The sequence below is a fragment of the Kryptolebias marmoratus genome, linkage group LG7 (genome assembly GCF_001649575.2).
Source record: "Kryptolebias marmoratus isolate JLee-2015 linkage group LG7, ASM164957v2, whole genome shotgun sequence".
Lineage (NCBI taxonomy): Eukaryota > Metazoa > Chordata > Actinopteri > Cyprinodontiformes > Rivulidae > Kryptolebias > Kryptolebias marmoratus.
The window spans coordinates 17,467,703-17,488,207 of NC_051436.1; the positions used below are offsets into that span (position 1 = coordinate 17,467,703).

The following is a 20,505-nucleotide window of genomic DNA, read 5'->3' on the forward strand; positions in this document are numbered from 1 at the left end:
TATTTGCAAGGTTTGACAAAACAACTATAACTTTATCCCATATCATCATTAAATGATTTTAATTTAAGACTCTTGCATAAAAGACAGTAGGCAGTATGTATTCCTTCAAGGAATGCAGCAATAAGTGCACTAAACCTAAAGAGGTCTCTTGAGAGCAAACTGTGGAGACAAAAATCCTTTTTGACTTTTTTAAAATTATTTCTTTATCACAAAAACAAAATTACTTAGCCTATGATGGACTATGAATGGTTCAGAAAATTCTGTAAGCTTTAATACTTAAGGTCATTTTTGCAATGTAAAGAGTAATTAATAAGAAATGCACCTGATTTGAACAGTTTTTTTGTTCATATGGTGATTAGGCAACATCCCACCAAGGGGAGAAAAAAAATATTGTATCTTGTTTGTTAAGTCCTAATTGCAATCTTTTTCTTTTAAAGTATCCAGTCATGGCATTTCAGGCATACCAAATAGAGAAGATGGCTGCCTACGTGTGCCAGGACAGATTTGCTCTACAAAAAGAATATCTCAAGTTGAAATCATGATTGAATGATTTACTTTATTGAATCAAAACTGAATCTAGCATCAGAGTAGGCAGGCCACATTGTTGTAATAGTAACCTGTTTGTATGACCTTCAACCATCAGGATTATTTGTGAAACAGTGTGAAAATGTGTGTGTGAAAAGTTGTGTCATAATGACTTTATGTCATAATCCAACCAGCACAAGGACCTGCTCTGTGGAATACACCCTTCCTATGGCGATTTTGACTTTCTTTGTCTTTAAAAGTTTGATTTTCCTTTCTTTTTTTTCATATTTCAGACACTATACCACATATTTTATGAGTACAGGAAAGTAAGTCTACACCATAAACTTAATGCAGTGTGCAAAAGGTTCTGGGGTTTTTTAAATGTTTTGATAATGTTTGTAACATTTTTCTTATACTTTTCTAGTTACGATCCTAAAGTCACTGATGCATTAAATGTTGCCCAGTGAAGATCACCACACATTTCACATGCAAACCAAAGTTACACAACTGCTTAAGAAACAACCACACTGTTTTATAAGAACTATAATTTTACTTTTTAGGCATGTACATCAATAGTTCACATTAGAAATAAACAATTCAATACTTTTACAAATGTGATAATATTGTTAAATGTAGCACTTCCATCTTCACCTCTTGAACAGTTACATAAACATCTGTGGTCTGGTCTAAAGAGAGACAAATAAAGAGGGTGTAAATGAGCCAAACTAATCCTGTCCGTTTTAGTGCTTCATACAGTAGAGAACGCACTCAGGTCCTGTTCCTTGGTCTTCATGATTCTCTGGGCAGGTGAACACTTAAAGCAGCATAATGGAGGCTGTTTGTTTCTTGGAAACCCTGTAATTAAAAAAAAAGTCAGACACATAATTAAAAATTTACAAATCAAGAGGTAAATTGATGATTTCTCTACACACCACAGTTATACAAAAGAGGATTAGTGCCACAGTGACATACATTTTCTTTTTTCCAGAAATCTGAGTTTAAAGTCAGAATTTTGAGAAAAAAGTCAAAATTCTTAAGGTTTTTTTAACGTGACCCTAATCCTCTTTCATACATTTACCAGTAAGTACACTATATGTAGTAAATTTAACAGTTAGTAAGAATTACCTCTCCATTTGTTGTTGGGTGAGTTGAAAACCTTAACTCTGATTATAAAAGATAAGTAAAGTTTAGCACCTTTCACATACAAAAAATAACACAAAGTGTTTCACAATAAAATAAACTGTGGTAAAATAATATGCAGTACGGTAAGAAAAATTACATAAAATACTGTAAAAAGACAAGACAACAAATAGATATACAGTTATAAAAACTAAAAACTAAATGAAAATGTCTTCAGCTGTTTTATAAAATAATTAAATTTGTAATTTATAAGTTGCACAAGTTTGAATTTATTGAGGATTTTGTATACAGCACATACATACAAATATATGTAAACACTACCACCAATATTTGGTTAGATGTCCCTCAGCAAACTGCACCTGCACCACACATTTACACATTTTCTGTAATCATCAACAGGCTTCTGGTATAATTCTGGTTGATATTCAGCCACTCTTCTTGGTAGAATTGGTCAAGTTTTTCTTTTTCTTTTTTAAATTAGTTGGTTTTCTGGCATGGACTCAACTTTTAAGCATAGTCATGGTTCACACATTTTCAATTGGGTGGAGGACGGGGCTTTGAGAGGCCATTCCAGAAGCCCATTGTTAGTCTGTTTTATCCAATCAGAAACCAGTTCTGGGGTGTGCTTAGGATCATTGTCATGCTGAAACATCCATCTTTGTCTTTTCTAACCAATAAACTTTTCTCCAGAAGACAGGTGAGGGTATGCCACCACACACACCACACACCTGTCAGCGCTGCACAGAGAGCAGCAGTCACGCTGCGCGCTGGTGCCCATTTTCAACTGAGAGCGGTTGGTGTCACACACAAAACAGTTCGATGTGGACACCGCTTCTCACAGGCAGTTTATTGTGCGACACTGAATACGAGTATGCGGCCACAGAAATTGATCTTTGAGTGGACGTGTCTGCCAGACGTACGCTTCGAGTCCACATTGACTCTGCCTTGAGTACGTGCAGACCGCTGCGGAAGGAAATACGCCCAAGTATGTGGGGGCCTTTATGTCGGTGCAGTGTTCTCCAAAAAGACGGGGCTGTTTTGTTTCGCTAAATGTGCCTTATAGTCCGGTGCGCCTTACATATGGTAAAAGTTTGAAAATGGACCATTCATTGACAATGCGCCTTATAATCCAGTGCGCCCAATAGTGCGGAAAATATGGCAAAATAATCTTAACAGACGATCTTAGAATTTTAAAAATTGTTTAGAAATGGCTCTGAAAGATTTTCACAACATGTGTGTATCCAAAATTCTCCCATTTAGTTTTTACTGAGTTCCTTGAACCTTCCTTATCGTTCTAACGAGCAACAAGGAATTGTTCTAATGAACAATAAGGAGTATTGGTGTTGGTCAGAGTGGTGTCAATTTTTTTTTTTTGCTTGCAAGGAGAAACTGCCAGCTGCAGTAAAATGTGATCACTAAGGAGACGTTGATAAATCTTGGTCTTTTCATTTATAACATTCAGCTCTACTTATTAAAAAATATATACGAATGTGTGCATCTATTTGAGCATGTATGCATATTTCTGACCTTTTGTTGACTAAAGAAAGTCCTCAATAAATTCAAATGTCTGCACTTAAATCTTGTTTTAAAAAATCATTAATGTTGTAAAATCATCCCACCCTGGAAATGAAAGGTTAAAAAAAATGATAAAGGACTAAAATTAATATGACATTCACGGCCATGATGAGTGGATGGGAGCTTCTGACTACACCTGTGTATAAAACAGTGTCATTTTGCTTTACCTGAAGTTTGGCAGCTGTTTCTCTTCTGCATCTTGTACAGTTTGAAGACCAGTAAAATACTCACAATGGAGAAGAAAATCAAAGCTCCAATCAAGAAATAGACCAAGATCTGAGAGACCACCTGACCTGTAAATTCAGACATGAGAAATGAAGCTTTAAGCTTTGTTTTGTTTTTATACAAAGTTGGATTAAAAAGCCAAAATTTATCAAATAAAACCACTCACTTTTCAACTCCAGCTTGGTCCCGTTTCCAAACAGAATTTGTCCATGTAACACAACAGCACAGTAATAAGTCCCAGCAAGAGACTCATCCAGGTTCTTCATGGAAAGGTTATACACACAGGTGTGTGTTCTTGTGTTGGAGTTCTTCTCACACTGATCATTCCTACCTCCATAAATGAGTCCTGGATGAGATTCTTCAGAGTTTCTGAACCAGTAAACACTGTGTTCTCCATCACAGCTCCCAGTTTGTACTGTACAGTTCAGAGTCACAGAACCTCCTGGATGGATGGTCTCAGATGCTGACTGATGGACCAAAGCTTTGTTTTTTAAACCTGAATGCTTCACACTGACTGTGGTCCCCTCTCCAAATTTAAGTAGAAATGAAAAACTGCTTGCACAGAAATAAGTTCCTGTGTCTGAAACTTGTAAGTCAAAGATTTTTAGCTGACTCGTCCCAGCATCAGTTTCCAGTTTGAAACGTGTCTCGTCCTTAAACTCATCATAAAATGCTCCACTCTTTTGAAATTTATTGCTCAAAGAGATCAACTGTAGCGTCTGTCCCAGAGCTTGTTTATACCAGTAATAGACTGAAGCTTCGATTTCATAAAAACATTTCAGAGTCAAGTTACCACCAACATCAGCTGATAAAAAGCTTCTCTTATCACGCACAAATGCATTCACCAAAGCTGAAAAGAAATATGGAAATATTTTTAGATTTCTAAAAAAAAAATTCCTTACAAGATTATAAACATGTACATTATGCACATATTTTTAAATTGCTATAAAACATTACTCACCTTTGTTCCATACAAGCGCACATATCAGATAGAAAAGAATCCTCGAAAGTGCCATCTTGCTGAAATTATGTTGAATGAAAAAGCATTTTGAAACTTATGAAACTCCTCAGAGTCAGGACTGTGCTGATTGGCTACAAAGACATATGATCTCATGTTCACAGCCACCTACAGCAGCATTTTGATATGAAAGAAGACTCACATGGGCAGAACTACCTGTGGTTCTTAAAGACTCCTCACACCTAAAAAGCACAAATAAATGGAGAACCTTTAGTAGTTGGAAGACACAGAATAGATTATTTTTGTTCTTTCTTGGTCAGTCGAGTAATTCTAGCTATGCAAAACAAAAGATTAGTCATTTTTAACGAATATGCCAGAAGCATTTTAGGCAAAATTCCTCAGAAAACAATGGCGGTTTGCAATAATGTCTCTGTCATTAATAAATGTCTGCTTTAACAACCAGTAATCAATTCCATATTAGGAGGTCAGTATATCAAAGCAAGAGTGTTGCATTCTTGGCAGCAAGTCGATCTTGTTCCTGCTGTGTGTTGGACTCCACCAGGGCTGCCCCTTGTTTGTGGTGCTCATGAACAGAATCTCAAAGTGCAGTCATGGTAAGGATGGTGCGTGTACTGGGAATCTGGGAATCGTCTCCTTTTTTCTCACTCCTGTGGGTCAAAGTTGTCTCTTAAGAAGGCAGTTAATGTAAAAAAATAATCAGACGGATGGACACTTCTTGCACCCCCAAACTGGGTTGGATTTTTAATTTAATTTTTGGATTTATTTTTCATTTAATTTGTCAGTAATAACTCTAAACTCCAAATTAACAAAGACAATAGGGTGATGTATGCATATATATTCACCCCTTTTGCTTTAAAGCACCAACCATTAGTTAAATAAGATCCAATTGTGGGCAATCTAAGTAGATTGACATAGAAAAGAAGCCTACCATGTTGGAGAAAATGTCTTGTTGTATATCCCCACTCTGTCTTTAGTTTTCTGCCTCCTTGGACAGACCAAGACCTCAGTAGAGGGTTTATGTAACCTCTCTGGCCTGGGAACATCTTAGGATCATCTAGGACGTGATGGATCATGACACTGGGGAAAGGGATGTCTAGGTTTTCCTCCTTGACCTGACCACAAATATGGATGGATGGATGGATGGATGGATGGATGGATGGATGGATGGATGGATGGAGTATACCTAATGCAGCAGGTGATCTGATACTGGAAAGTGTTTCAAAGAAGCATTTTAGACAAAGACATTTTAAAAATTAACCTTACCAGTTGATTGGATGAATCTTTCTGTCATAGTTACACTAACGGACTTATTGTGTGAGTGTCTGTGTGTGTTCTCTTCTTCTCCTTCTTCTTTTTAGTATTAACTTTATTTTGGATGTTTGTTTGTTTCGTTTTGCTTTTTTCTCAAAATTGTTTCCAAATTGGTTTGTTGTCACTTATATACGAAATGACTGAAGGGCTTTATATCCTGTTTTCAATAGCTGTTTATCAAAATCAGACAAAAGCTAATAAAAACACACAGACTTTTATTTTAGGATGTTTCATCAGGTTGAAAGGATCTGACTTGACAATAAATTTCCAAATAATTCACAGTGTTGTGTTTTATTCATTCCATAACATTAGAGAGTGCCTTATTTTAAACATACTGGGTACACAAAAAGAAAATATCACAGTGAGAACTTCCTGACTGAAACCGCACAGACATAGAAACAAAGAGAGCAGAGCTTTGTACTTATGTTTGTGACCCACCCTTAAAAAACACAGAGATCAAATGTGTCAGCTGCAGACCGCAGAAGAAACAATGATCAGCTTCTGGTAGCAACATTTAAACTGAGTGACCTTTCAGCTCATGTTGATTCAGGACATGTTTCTCTGTGGATAATGGCTCTGACCAGCTTCAGCAGCATCTTCACAAGGTCTTTTGATTTTGTTTTGGGGTTGGTAAGCACATTTCGCACCAAAACCCATTATTTAATGATAAAATCCTGCCTCTTTTAATAACATCAGTTCTTTCAGTTTAGGTCATCTTGGGTTGTGGCAGAAGGATTGCTGCAGCAATCATTTTGAGGTCTTCCATCAAGCCACCAAAGTGCTTCTGAATTCCATCCTGGATTGCTTTGATGCGTAGCAAACACATTTTGTCGGTCATCTTCAGTTACGTTTCTCTTGTAACTGGAAGATCCCTAGCAGGAGCTAGGGATGTGCAATATGGTATAAAAATCATATCCCGATATCTATTGTGATGGGTGGCGGTAATGATATATATTATATGTTTTTGGTATAAACCTTGCAATAGGAATGAAAAAAGGCATAGGGTGTCATTTTTCCAGCCCTTTTTTTTTTAAACTGCCATTCCCAAAAGATAAAAACCTTCCTCAGATTTGGATCCATAAACTCCGATGTGGGAATTACTATCAGAACTGTTTGGAAAACATCGAAGAGAAACCACCGTGAGCTCCCACCCTCATTACTGTTGTGGACTGGCTTCACGCCAAAAAAACAGGACCATTTGCCAGCAGTGGTTCTAACTATTTTTAATTTTAAAAGAAAGACAAATGGAAAGGAGGACATCGCCACAGAAAAGGAGACGAGCATACTTGCTCAAAATGATGACAATCTAAACAAATAGTATTATGCTAATGTAGGGGTTTAATATTAGCTAATGTAGCATTCTTTCACACTGGTGTGTCATTTTTGAGAAAGAGTCGTTTTATAAGCCTGAACAATATAAAAAGGTGGCACTCAATTGGCTAGCCATGAACCAAGATGAAGACTTTTGTCCCTTTCTTCATAATTTTGTTGTGTCACTGATGTCACAACTAATCAAGTACAAACCTTATAACTATTGGATGGAACAACACTTTAAAGTTGACTTGACTGGATGATAGGTTCACCTCTGACAGAGACACGTGATCAGGGGAGGCCAAGCCCCACCTATCATCATAAAATAGAAAACAAACAATAGTAAAATAAAGCAAATGTTTAAAATTGTTTCTTTAGGTTGTGCTACATTTTGTATGATTCCAGTCATTTAATTCACTTTAACAGTCACAATTACAGCACATATTCTCTTCAGACTTAGATGAGATATCAAGTTATAAGTGCTTGATGAAACTGATGTGTTTGTGCTTTTTAATCTGAGCAAACTATATGTCCTGTATGCTCGGGTCTTTCATGTCTGTCTGTTTGCTTGCTCAAGCTGCAACATCGTATGTCAGGCTGTTTCAATATATAATCAAAATACACTCTTTTCCAACATTAACATTTTAGATATCAAAAATGGCATTTCTCCAAGACATAATAAAATTTTCACTAAGAAGAAGCTTTTGCATATTTTCTCACAATTTTGTGTCCAGTTAGTGACATTAGTTGCAGCTCAGTGACATGCAGGCTTAATTCTAAACTGATAAATTAAATATTATCAAGCATGCCCACTAAATATATCAAAGGGATGAGACACTTTTAATTGCTAGCAATTAAATGCAGCAGATTTATTTTTGAATGTTTGTGAGTTGTGGCCCCTATTTGCTGATGCAGTGTCCAAAAATCTTCAGTGGTGACAACTAAGCTGACTTTATTGAGGTGCAGCTTCCTCTAATCTGGACCAGAGTGTGGGTTTCAAAAAGACATTGCACTGAGCATTTATTTTAATTAAGTCATTTGAAAGCAGTTTGCTCAACCACAGAAAAAAGATGAAATATAAAGTTTATTATGTGCTTGTTAACCTTTGCCTCTGGCACATCTGTTTGCACTCACTAATAATACATCACTTAGTTTTGCTGTGTAAAGTTGTGTCAGATTCATTAATCAATTTATTTAAGTTACCCAGCACTCCGATACATTGTCAAATCTAAAGTTACTGGACAATATTTCTAATTTTTAAACAACTCAACATTAAAAACATATTTATTTTCCTAATTTGACCTGAGTAGGTATTGACATACAGTATTATCTTCGTATTTAAAATATTGTTGGCATCAGAGTCGCACTTTGTGGCTGCAGTGAATGAAAATGCTGCAGAGACTTCCTGTTGAAAACAATATCGAGGGTCCTGATTTGGTTTGTGACTGAAGTTTGAAAAAAAAATAAAATAAACTGTCAGATAATCAGACACCTTCAATACATTTAGCCTACAGTAAAAAAAATAATAATCTTTGAAAACCAGCAGATCTAATCAGCTCAAAGAGAACAGGTTTACATGTGTCACATGTACATTGTACTCATTTTATTGTTCCAGTCCAACTTTATTACCTCTGCCAAGAAGGTTATGTTTTCGTAAGCATCTGTCTGTCTGGTTTTCTGTCTGTCTGACAAGATTACTCAAAAACTCAAACATGGTGATTAAATTTTGGTGGTGATCCAGATTGCACAATGTTTTTAATCACACTGTGGCCTTGGAGAAGGTTTGCACTCTCTGAGTGCTTCTAGTTTGTAAAGTATTTTAAAACACTATAGCAGACCAAAGTGATGTACAGAATTGACACTAAAACATGGCTCACGTAAGAAAAAACTACAATTAAACATAAGTGAATTAAAAGTAAGGAATGAAAACACAGAAAGAGACATGCAATCAGATCAAACAATAAAAATGGATAACACTATAAAAATCTATTAAATTACAAATCAGAGAAAAATAAAAATATTTTGTTTGAATTTTTATTCATCACACATTTGTAACATGAGATGGACCATAAGTCAAATATTTGTACATTGTACATAATATACAGCAAAAATGGAAATGTCAACTTTTATAATTTTGAATACTTTGAAAGAAAAAAGCATAATTGCAGCTGATGTGTTTAATTTTGTTTCATTGCAAAATATTACATTCAGTAACTGAAATAATTATCAGTGCTTTATGTGGTGAGACTTGACTAAATGAAACAAATTCAGCTTTACTACTTTACAGTAGAGTACACACAGTCACAGCTGCTGTTCCTCTGACTTCCTGGTTCTCTGAGGTTCTCACTCAAAGCAGCATAATGGAGACCAGCTGCATCTTTTACAGCCTCCTTACAAAAGAAAATAAATTAGTGACAGATTATGTCTCATGACAATTTAATCAGGTCTACATAACAGTAAATTCATATTGAAAATACTCACTTCTGCACTCGGAGCTGAGTCAACTGAAGATCTCTCAGGTGGGTCTGTTCAAGTAAAAATCAAACAAAAACTCTTTGGTTTATTGGATCCTTTCAACCAGATGTAATCAGTGAATTATCTGTTAGTTAAATGTAAAGAAGACTACAGATGTTGAGCATTAACACTGATTTATATCAGAATTAATCCAAGTTTGAGAAGAACTGTGAAAACTGCATGAACCTATAACTGATGTTTATTGTAAAAGAATAAAGCTGAAGCTGCATTTCCACAAGATCTGATTTATTTATAAGACACCTCAATCTTTTCTTCATGCACATTTTCTGGACACTTAGTTGAATAGAGTAAATAAAAAAGCAATGTTGAAACAGTTTAAAGTCTGTAAATTGATTCGATGTGTTCAATGGCTAAGGGTAATTTGTTTACTTTTTGCTACCTCGCAGGTTAAACATGCATGACACAAGATGAAAGCCAACCTACCTTTACATTTGCAGCTGGTTGTCTTGTACAGTTTATACGTTATGCAAGCCAGGAAAACCAGTAGGGTGATGGTGAATGCCAAAGCTCCACTCAAGACATAGACCAGGACAGGAGAGTCCACCTTTTCTGCAGAAAGCAGAATGTTTTAGGATGAGAGTAGAAAGTATCCACCACTTTTTGAACAATTGGGGGATCAGTCTGGAGGATCTTTGTTACCTTCAAAGTCCAATGTGGTTCTGTTTCCAAACAGTATTTGTCCACATGAAGCAACAGCACAGTAATAGGTTCCAGCATGAGACTCATTCACGTTCTTCAATGGCAGGTTGTAGAGACAGGTGTGTGTTTGTGTGTTTGGTTTCATTTTACATTCATCATTACTGCCTCCATGAGTATAAATGAGTCCTGAATGAGATTCGTCAGAGCCTTTGAACCAGTAAACACTGTGTTCACCATCACAGCTCCCAGTTTGTACTGTGCAGCTCAGAGTCACAGAATCTCCTGATCGATGGACAACAGTTTGGATGTTCAAACCTGATCCTTTCACATGAACAACAGCACCCTCCAAAAATTCATACTTGAATGACTGACCTCTTACACAGAAGTAATTAGCTGAGTCTGACAATTGCGCATTTGAGATCTTCAAGTGATATTTACCACCCCCGTATTCCAGGTCAAATCGCGGATCATTCCTAAATTCGTCTTTCAAGGAGACAGTGCTTGCATGCTTCAAGAATTCAGACACTACCTGTGGTTTTTGCCCCTGAGTTTGTTTATACCAGTAAAAGATCATTCCAGAACTGCCCTGGCTGAAACATTTTAAAGTCACATTCTGGCCAACATTAACCATTTTAAAATGGAAAAATGATGGTTGTGTCAGAGCTGCCAAACCAGCTGAAGAGAAAAACAAAATCAAGAAAACAAATAAATATATTAAAAATAATAAAATGTATTGCGAAGCGAGCAAAAAAATTGCAAAGAAGAAGAAGCTTACCCACTGTTTCTATAAGCAGACATGCCATATAACCAGCAATTATCAGAGGAGTCATTTTGTTTCAGTGCCTGTGCTTCACTGATACTATCTCTTTAAGTGCTCCACTTTTGAGAGACCAGATCAGAGTTTGATTGGGCACTAAGACACAACTGAGTGTATCATTCCTCTGCATGCAGTAGGTGCAACTCTACATCTGAATAGACTTACTTTCATAAATACAGTGTGCTAGTGTGACGCCATGTCTTCTTCTACACATGTGGGTCCCTTCAGGGTTGTAGACTGTTCACACTGTAGTCTGATGACGGTCACGTTTAAATTATAATGTGAACAACCATGTAAAACAAAAAGAAAAAAAAAAGAATTTCAGCAAGAGAAAAAAAAAAAAATTGGAATAGAGCTTTAAGTTCTGCAGTGTTTGTCAACGTAGCATATGGTTTTCTCCTTTAGACTAAAACACGCATGTTAGGTATATATAGGCAGCATGAATGGTTATCTGTATTGTTTGCCTCCCTGTGGTTCTGTGACGGACTGATGACCTGTCCAGTGTGTCCCTTGCCTTTTGCCTATTCACCTCAAGAAATAGGCACCAGTTTCTTACAACCCAAAACAGGAACAAGTGGATAAAAGAATGGATGAATGAGAATTAATCTGCTGTGCTGTATTGCTTTATGTTGTTTGAATCTTTTTACCAATAATAAATTATTGACTACATTGACATCATGTGTTATTTTGCTAAAATACATGCTGAACCACAAAACAAATATGTAATCATGAGAAGTTTTAGGTCAGATTTCAACAGGTACATTTTAAGGAAAAGAAACTGCTGAGGATCACAGGAGCATCTTCTTAGAGTGAACCATTGACATGCGTTAAAGCAGGAACAGGATCCCAGAAGTTGAAGCTGGAAAAGGAACTAAATGGCTAACACGGTCCCAGTACAAGTTTCTAAGCCCTGCCCAATCACAGAAATGTATGGGACACTGCTCTTGGTAAAATGAAAATAAAACCAAGATATATTTCTTCAGCTGTTGACTGGTTGATTCCCATAGTTCATACATTGATGCTGCACATCCAAATATTCATTTTTCTAATACATATTTCTAATACTAGTTAGTTATTTCATGCCTCAAAGAAAACTCATGTGACACTATGGTTGTGTGAGGGGAAGTAGGCGGGACCATATCACTAGTATGCAGACTTTGGTTCCAAAAATACAACATGGCAGCTCTTGTAAACTGGATCCTGCTGGGTTTAATTTCCCAACAACAAGAAAAGGCAGGGACACTTGGTCTAGTACAGTGGTCTCCAGTTCTGGTCCTGAAGGGCCACTATCCTGCATGCTTTAGATGTTTCTCTGCCCTTCAGCAGGTCTTCAAGTTCTGCAGAAGCCTGTTAATCACTTAGTCATTCAAATCAGGTGTGGTAAAGCAGAGAAACATCTAAAACATGGAGGATAGTGGCCCTCCATTACCAAGCTTGAACACCCCTGCTCTAGTATTATAATACAGTACATGTCGATGGTGTAAAAAGTCTGATTCTCACTAGCATTTTGTGTCCTTGTTGTGTGCACAGCAGGTTTTATTTTCATGTAGAAGTTGTGGCTTCAGGCAGGTCTTTCTGGGTTATGTTCTGTTGTGTTTCCATCCATGGAAACTTCTACTGTGTACGTCACACCACCTTCACCACATGAGTGATAGAAGAAGGCTGTAGATGCTGTACTTTTAAACTTAGAACTAGATCATTGGTGGTGGTGGTGGTGCGGGCTGCTGTTATTCTACTTGTCTTCAGTCTTATACTGTATCTTTGAAAATGCTAAAGCTTGTGGGTGGGCTGCTTTTGCAGAACTTAACTGTCATGCCTAATGAGAAAATAAAATTCTTGTTTTTTATTTAACATTATTTTACAAGGTGCACTCATGCAAATGAATAAGTGTTGTTTCCTAGCCGCTGCCTCTACTCTACAGTAAATACAAACTCTCTCCATGTTGTTCTCTCAGTGATGTTGTTCACTGCCTCTCTGGAGACAAAAAACAACATAACTACTCAACGATTGACAGAATAACATTGTGTAAATTAAGTGAACAATTTAGTTTGAAATAGACTAATTAAAACAATTCTTATTCTTAACAGTCTTATGTGGTATTGTGGGATCTCCCGCTCAGAGTATGTGTTCTGAATGACTCTCAACTCCTACTTCATCAAATTTTAGCTCGAAAATAACTATTTTTGTGATGTCAAATTTTAGTCAAAATCCTGAGTATGTGTTGAGAATGACTCTTGGTTACAAACACACCAAATTTTAGTTCAATATCATAAAAATCATGAAGTTTCACCCATTTTTGTTTTCTAAGGGCAGTTGGCTGCAGCAGCCACCTTGACTTGGTTTGTAGAGGTACATCCATCGGTTACATTCTGAGAGTTTCAATAAAATACATACATTCAGTGATTCATGAGATATTTTGCCAACAGACACACATGCACACAGACACAGGTAAAAACATTAGTGCCCGCTGCCAATAGTTATGATGAAGTTGAAGATTACGACTCAAAATTTGCTTGTTTGCTCAAGAAAAGTAAAATTACAGTAGCATCCTAATGATGTAAAGGTATTGTCTCTACCAGCTTCAGTTTTTTTTAACTCCACTCTCCTGCGAGATACATGAGGTCTTGTTACTAGTGTGCACTTAATGTGCAAAGACATTTACAACTGTTTTACTTATACTTCAAAGCATATGAATTTTAAGAACACACATGCATATCATACATATAGAAACTGTAAAAAAAAGCATTGAATACTCACAGACTTTAAAGAAAATCTAAAGAAATGGTAGTTGTAGCTCCTCTGAGGCTCTTCGATCTTCAATCCTGCATATTCACAGATGTGCCTAACTCTTATAAGCGACTAAGGCTATTTTTTGATTGGGTAAGCTGAAACGTTTATTCACAACCAAAAGATCTGCCTTATCAGATGACTGGATGTAAAATTGGGGTCAGATTTGTGATTATGTTCTTTTACACTAAATGACACATTAAGTGTGACAACAGGAAATGTTCCCTTTTGCAGCAGAGAAGTTGATGTTGTCAGCACTTGTGCTACATGATGTGGAGAAGGTTTAGAAAAGAGTTTTACATATTTTAAAGGAAAAAAAAGCTTTTCTTTTTCAGTCATGACACAATGACTCGTCATTGAAACTCATTTGGAAAAATGCTTTAAGAGTTAAAAGTTTTAAAATGTTTGTATGCATGGTCTAGATGCAGGATGTCAAACAAAAGCCAAGTCAAGCAATTCATATTTTTCACATTTCCATTTCAATTTTAAAGCCAGCACTTCATACATTCAGTTCAGTTCAAGGGTCCATCAGAGGCCTCCACATCTGAACAGTGTTTTATTGACTGTTTCAGCCTTACGCCCACACAGCAATGATGTTTTAGGAACCCAAGGGGGAGGACTGGGCTTTCTTACTGGACCTGTTACCTCTGCGACCTCAGACAAGTGAAAAAAATTCAATGTATTTATGTATGCATGAATGGATGGATGGATTACATCACTCGATCTGGTCTACAGCCTGTTTTAAAGTAAAAAAGCAAGGAAGCAGAAAAATCGTAAACTAAATGGGGGATAGCATCACAACACCCATGGTTATAAGAATGCCACCATGCAACGTTTTTAAAGTAATACAGTATAAGTCAATTAATTCTCCTACAGGTGATCTACTTTACTAAGTTGACCTGGTTCATTGCCCACAGAGACATTATGCACCTATGAGGCTCTCAGATTTTGATCCTTCCTCACATCTATACCTAACACAGTTGTGTCCTACTGATTAACTGATAGTTTGCAGAGTATTGGTTTGCACTTTGATATGTGCTGTTTCTCATAAACTGTAAAATCTTCGGTCCAGTTAAATAGACTTTTTGTTATGGCAGATTTCTAATTAGTGAAATTCCCCCAAATATTTAGATTGCACCCAAGATGCAAGTTGGATGTTCCTCTGATTGCTAAAGGAAAGACTTTCTGATGGTTCCCTTGTTTTTTAGTTTTCCACAGTCAAGAAGGGACTGCAGATGCAAATTAGCTTTTGCTATAGTCTGGTACAGCGCATCAATGGTGACATTTATGTTTCAGTTGTACATTGTCCCTTTTTAAAAAAAGTTCATATATATATATTACAGCAGGACATTCAAACTGTGGGACTCATCAGTTTTCATTGGAGTTTGATTTGAGAAAACTGTACTTTCCTAATTTATCTTGAGCATTTTGTTGTATTTTTTACTCATTTTAATATTTCTGTATTTTTTCTGTCATTTTTTAATGTCTTTTTATCTTAATATTTAAAACTTAAGATTTTTTGAAAAGGGCTGTAAGTAAGATTTACATTGACCTTTGACACTAAACTTTAAACAGATTAAGCCAACTTTTGCAGTGGTTTTCAGTGAAATGTTTTAGGTATGACATAAAAACCTCTCCATTATTCACTCAGCATACACCAGTAACTGAGAGTCTTAAAAGCATTTTAGTTCTAAGAACTGAAAATAGGTCACAAGCATACAGAGTTACCATTTTGTGGTAACACTGAGGATTTTTTTTCCTATGTGTCTCTGGTTTAACAGAAATAAAACCAGGTCACTTAAGATCAGATACGTTTCCTGTGTGCAATTGCAATGTTAATCACTGAAAGCAGTTATCTCCTCTGAGGCTTACACACTAGAGCCTCACTCATGTTAAAGATCTGAATCCTCACAATGAATCAGGACTCATGAGTCCATGGTCTCAATTAACCCAGATCCTTCATGTCCTCTGGCAGACTACCGCTAGGTCCAAAAGCTAGAACCTCTAATCTCTCAGAATCTCCAGAAACGCTGCGGACTCAGATGAGTTTATGTCTCTGATCTGTGTTAAAAACTCATTAGACAAATGGTGGACTCAGGCTGAAACTGTGCATGAGCTGGTATTTTTGGCAGCAACCATTTAGGTGTTAGCATATGTACAGTACCATAGATATTATGTGCAGACTTGTTTTTGTTTACTTAGCTATTTTAAACTATTTCATTCTTATTCTGCATTCTAATTTGCACATTTTGTATTTTTGTTACACATCTTTTTTATATTTATATCTGCATTCAATTCTTATATGTTCTGCTTGTATAACTTTTTGCAGAACTGTAGGTTTTTTTTGGTTCTGTTTGTTGTTAGTTAACATTTTGGTTAACTTATATTTGCTTTGCAGACATTGCAGTTTTCTTTTCTTTTCTTCCATCATTTAAAAAAATGTTTGTTTATTTATTAGTGTGTGAAATTGTAAAACCAATCTCTATAAATAATGCAAATGGGGTTCATAAACATTCACCACAACCACCTTTTTTCCTTCTTTTTACAGAAGGCGATAGAGGCATGTGGCAGGTTGAACGACTCAAGTTACTCAAGTGAACCAGATCCTTTTAGTGAGTGACTCAGATTAACCTGAGTTCATAAAGTGAACCAAAACAGCTCTGTTACACACTGCAGGTCTTTTGCTTTCTCACAGTTTAAGAATATTTGGCACATAAATTAAAACCAGAAATATAAAAGTACATTTAGTGGGAATACAAACTCACTAATACAAAAAAAGTACAGTAAAAACCCATCAGTGCTCTCAGAACTTTATATTTTCTTACAGCTTCAGATCAGCTTCATCAGTGATGTGAATTGGGCCTTTCAGTTTATGTGAGAGTGGAAATATGACTTGAATGTTGGTTTTCAGCTTGTGAGTACAAATGTCAAACTACAAATGAGGATATGAGATGACAGGCCAGAAGTTTTACTGTAAAGCAGCAGGAAAAAACATACTGAATAACAGATGTGACCACATAGACATCCCGTCAGGAGAGGTGGAGCTGCTAAAACCACTGGTGATCGAGGTCAACGTGAGTGAGCTTGTGTTCTTGTTAGTCAACTGGTTACTGCAGCAGTTAAAACCACTCCGTTCTTTTTATAGGGCAATCAATCCAAAGCTAAAGATACATTATAACATCTTAAGATTAATTTAATTCAATCAAACAGATGATTTATATTTTGAAAATTTTAATGTTTTTTCCACAAAAAAAGGGATGGATGATCTTACTGATTTAGTTCCATAAATAAAACAAACTGCATTATTTTAAAGGTTTCACCTCTTTCACAGAGCCAGTCTTATGACAAACAGTACAAAGAGAAAAGTTTGTATGATGACATAAGATGTAATCCTGCTGTGCTTTTTAAGAGATTTAACAAGGAACAGAGGGACACTTTTTCTGTCAGCTGAGCTAGTAACGCTTACTTCATCTGTTGAACAAGCAGGAGGAACAGCTAACGAGAAAACTTCTATCTTTGAAATATAGAGCTGCAAGTCTTATATTTGTTCATTTAAAACAAGAAGCATTTTGATAATGTGTGTCTTGACCACATCTTAAGTTGTGGGACAATTTCAGTCGGAGGAATGCTGCCCTCTTCTGGCCAACAGTTTAGGTGCACACCATTTTATGTTTTCAGCCTTACACTGAAATTCAATAATATTACATAATATAAAATATATATATATTAATTCAACATCTGCCATCACACCAGTAAAAAAAAGTATTCTTTAAAATAATTAGTTAAACCAGTAGACATATAATTTCTGTGTTTTTTAGTTTGTCAAGCTTAAGACTAAAAAAATAAATTAAAAAAAACATGATAAAAAAAATGCAAAGATTATTGTTAAGATACCAAAATAATCCACAACTTGATGAGTCAGTGACTATTATTGCATGTAGGAGTTTAAAGTTATAATGACACTTGGCCTTTTCATTCTGGGAGGGCAGTTTAATTCTGGAGAACACCAGAACATTTTAGAACATTGATTATTAAGGACTGATCTTAATGAGAGTTGTGGATGAAAGCTCCTCATTGCAGTTATGTCACATCATCATCATGAGAATAAGTCTTTTTTTTAATTGACATGTCCTGGATAAGAATCAGTCATCAACATATGATACCGGGGTTGGTGTCGAATTGTATCAATACTAACATGATGGGATTGGTATTTGAGTTTGTTTCTCCCTTTTACATTGCTCTCTTTACAAAAATGCAATTTTGTAATTTTGTGCTGGAGACAGAAGTGGCAAGATCAAGTCTACTTACTTACTTTGTTATGATGCTGGCCTGTCTGCCTGCTCTGTCTTCCTCCTCAGCCCTCACTGCAGCAATCAAGATCATCTGGGCCACCTGCACACTACTGCTCAGCAGTGCAATCAATCAATCAATCAAATTTTATTTGTATAGCACATTTCAGCAGCAAGGCATTTCAAGGTGCTTTACATAATTAAAAAACAAAATAAAAACAGCATGTGACATTGAATAAACAGTAAGAAAGATAAAAACATCAAAGACATCAAAAACCCGCACTCTAACCCTAATTTAGCCATAAGCAACTCTAAACAGGTGGGTTCATTAGCAATCAGGTTCATCCCATCCACCTGCTCACCAACAGTTATATTCAGCCTTAGACAGGCAGACAGTGCCAGATTTTTGAAAGCCCTTTGGTGTGAGTAGATATCCAGCATTACCTCCTTTTGCCTGACCACGATCTTGACCACGTTTTGCCTTTTGGATCCCCCTACCTTGCCTAGCCCTCGTCGGACACTCTCTGCTGGTTTCTGTCTCCTGGATTCAACCCTGTTTCGGCCTCTCAACCTCGCCTTCTGCCTCGCCCTTGGATTTGTCTGCTAAGATTTCCTTCACGTGCCTGACCTGTTTCTGTGCCTGGACCTTGGATTCCTGCCTACCCCCAGGTAAGTCTGTCTGCCTTTCTTGTTCTGACCTTGCCTCAGCCTGTCTACGTCAGAGTTCAGTTGCCTCCTGAGCCCCCCCCCCCTTGCAAGCAATACCCCTGGAGGTGACTTATCATCACCCTGAGAAACCAAGGACCTACCCCAGCTTCCTTCAAACTTCCTGAGAAGGTTGGTGGCTTTCTTGTTCGAACATTTGACACCAAGCTACTCTCCGCTAACCTGTTTCTTCATCCTCAGTGGTTCCTGGTCCAGTTGCTGGTTGCCCCACACCCCCATTTTCAAAAAAAACTTTGTACTTCCATTTGTGTGCTGGCTGAAATTTCGGGTCTTCTGTCATGAGCGTTGCATACTTACTACTTGTTAGAGGAGCACCAGATCAAATGTATCAATCAGTCGCAGATTAAACTGTATCTTTTGGGAAATCCATAATATTTGGCTGGCTTTTATTTATCAGATCTCAAGAGCTAAGAGTTGAATCAATTCATTACAGAGAGCTTTCATCAAACATATTACCATTAAAGAGACCAAATTTTACTTAAGATTTTATTACAAAATTAAGAATAAATCAAACAATATATCAAGACAGTAACATAAAATGAACAATATTTGGAGTTTTGGCATAAAGTAATTACTCTGAACCTGTTTTACTGTTGTATTCTTTTAAAATTAAAAAAAAAAAAAAATTAAATCATTTTTACAATGACCAGACATAAAACAATCAAATATGGGTTAAATGTTGTACAAAAGTCAGATTTGCGCCACTCTTGCCTTCAGTGTGAATATAGGCATGAAAAATTGGCCTAATATGTGGAAGAAAATATCCTGTTTTGTATCTCTGCTCTGTCCTTAGTTTTCTGTGTTCTGTTCATCCCCTGTCAGTCTGGTCAAGTTGATTGATCATTTATCCTCACAAATGAACTTTTTTTTTAACAGAAAATCTCCACTGTTGGAAGCAGCAGTTTCTATGCTGCACTCAAAAGCACAGGTCTTGCGTTAGTAGTGAATGTATCAGTGAGTTAAAACCAGCAAAATGTGTTCATGTGGCAGACTTATTTCTGTCCCAGCAAAACTGTATTGGTGCCGCCTGTTGTACCAATCGCTGCCAGCAGAGCCACATGATAAATCTTCTGATGAATGCAGACATTAACCTGTTCTGCCCCATGCTTCATCTAAATTCATATATGAAAAACACAATTTATGCAGAACTGGAATCTGTTTTTGTGATTGTGAAACCTTTGAAGTATAAGGAATAGTTATTGATCATTATCTGTGTGGAATTATTCAATGATAAATTACCCAAGTGTTTTAACATTACAGAGATTGATGATCCATTTTAACTCTGATTTTGGACAGGACAGGGAGGTTTATCTCAACTGAAGGGACCCAGCTGTCTGGAAGAATGTATCAACAGATTCAGAATGGCCTTGATCCTGGATGGAGTTCAGTGTGTGTTTTAGTCTTCAGAGAGAGTTTGTATAGTGTGTAGAAGTTCCTCATCTTCTGTTTTTGTTTGTTAATGTGAATGAATTTTTTTTTTTTTTGGTTAGAATTTAGAACAGCAGTTCAGAATACCCACCCTTTTTGGAGTCCTTGGAAGGGTTACTGGAGGGTGCCCCTCCTGGAGACTCCCTTGTTCTGCTGGGGGACTTCAACGTTCACGTGGGCAATGACAGTGAGACCTGGAGGGGTGTGGTTGGGAGGAA

At 36.6% G+C, this 20,505-nt stretch overlaps 2 protein-coding genes across 4 annotated transcripts; both read right to left on the bottom strand.

The window, feature by feature from the left end:
- Nucleotides 1-1,061: 1,061 nt before the first annotated feature.
- Nucleotides 1,062-4,992, bottom strand: LOC108244252 (immunoglobulin kappa light chain-like). 2 transcript variants are annotated; one of them, XM_037976437.1, is made up of 6 exons: nucleotides 4,427-4,992; nucleotides 3,632-4,315; nucleotides 3,408-3,533; nucleotides 1,651-1,688; nucleotides 1,294-1,380; nucleotides 1,062-1,211 (listed from the first exon to the last, which is right to left on the bottom strand). In XM_037976437.1, exons 1-5 carry the CDS (start codon nucleotides 4,479-4,481, stop codon nucleotides 1,315-1,317), a joined length of 969 nt encoding a protein of 322 aa, XP_037832365.1. In that variant the 5' UTR covers nucleotides 4,482-4,992; the 3' UTR covers nucleotides 1,062-1,211; nucleotides 1,294-1,314. The 2 variants fall into 2 exon arrangements, with proteins under 2 accessions (XP_037832365.1, XP_017285754.1); XM_017430265.3 differs by having other exon boundaries at nucleotides 1,062-1,380.
- A 4,104-nt stretch (nucleotides 4,993-9,096) lies between these two features.
- LOC108244253 lies at nucleotides 9,097-11,216 on the bottom strand. Of its 2 annotated transcripts, none has more exons than XM_025009135.2 (5): nucleotides 11,016-11,216; nucleotides 10,241-10,915; nucleotides 10,025-10,150; nucleotides 9,548-9,591; nucleotides 9,097-9,456 (listed from the first exon to the last, which is right to left on the bottom strand). In XM_025009135.2, exons 1-5 carry the CDS (start codon nucleotides 11,068-11,070, stop codon nucleotides 9,343-9,345), a joined length of 1,014 nt encoding a protein of 337 aa, XP_024864903.1. In that variant the 5' UTR covers nucleotides 11,071-11,216; the 3' UTR covers nucleotides 9,097-9,342. The 2 variants fall into 2 exon arrangements, 1 of the variants encoding a protein (XP_024864903.1); XR_005233373.1 differs by having other exon boundaries at nucleotides 9,360-9,456; nucleotides 10,025-10,145.
- Between the last annotated feature and the right edge of the window lie 9,289 nt (nucleotides 11,217-20,505).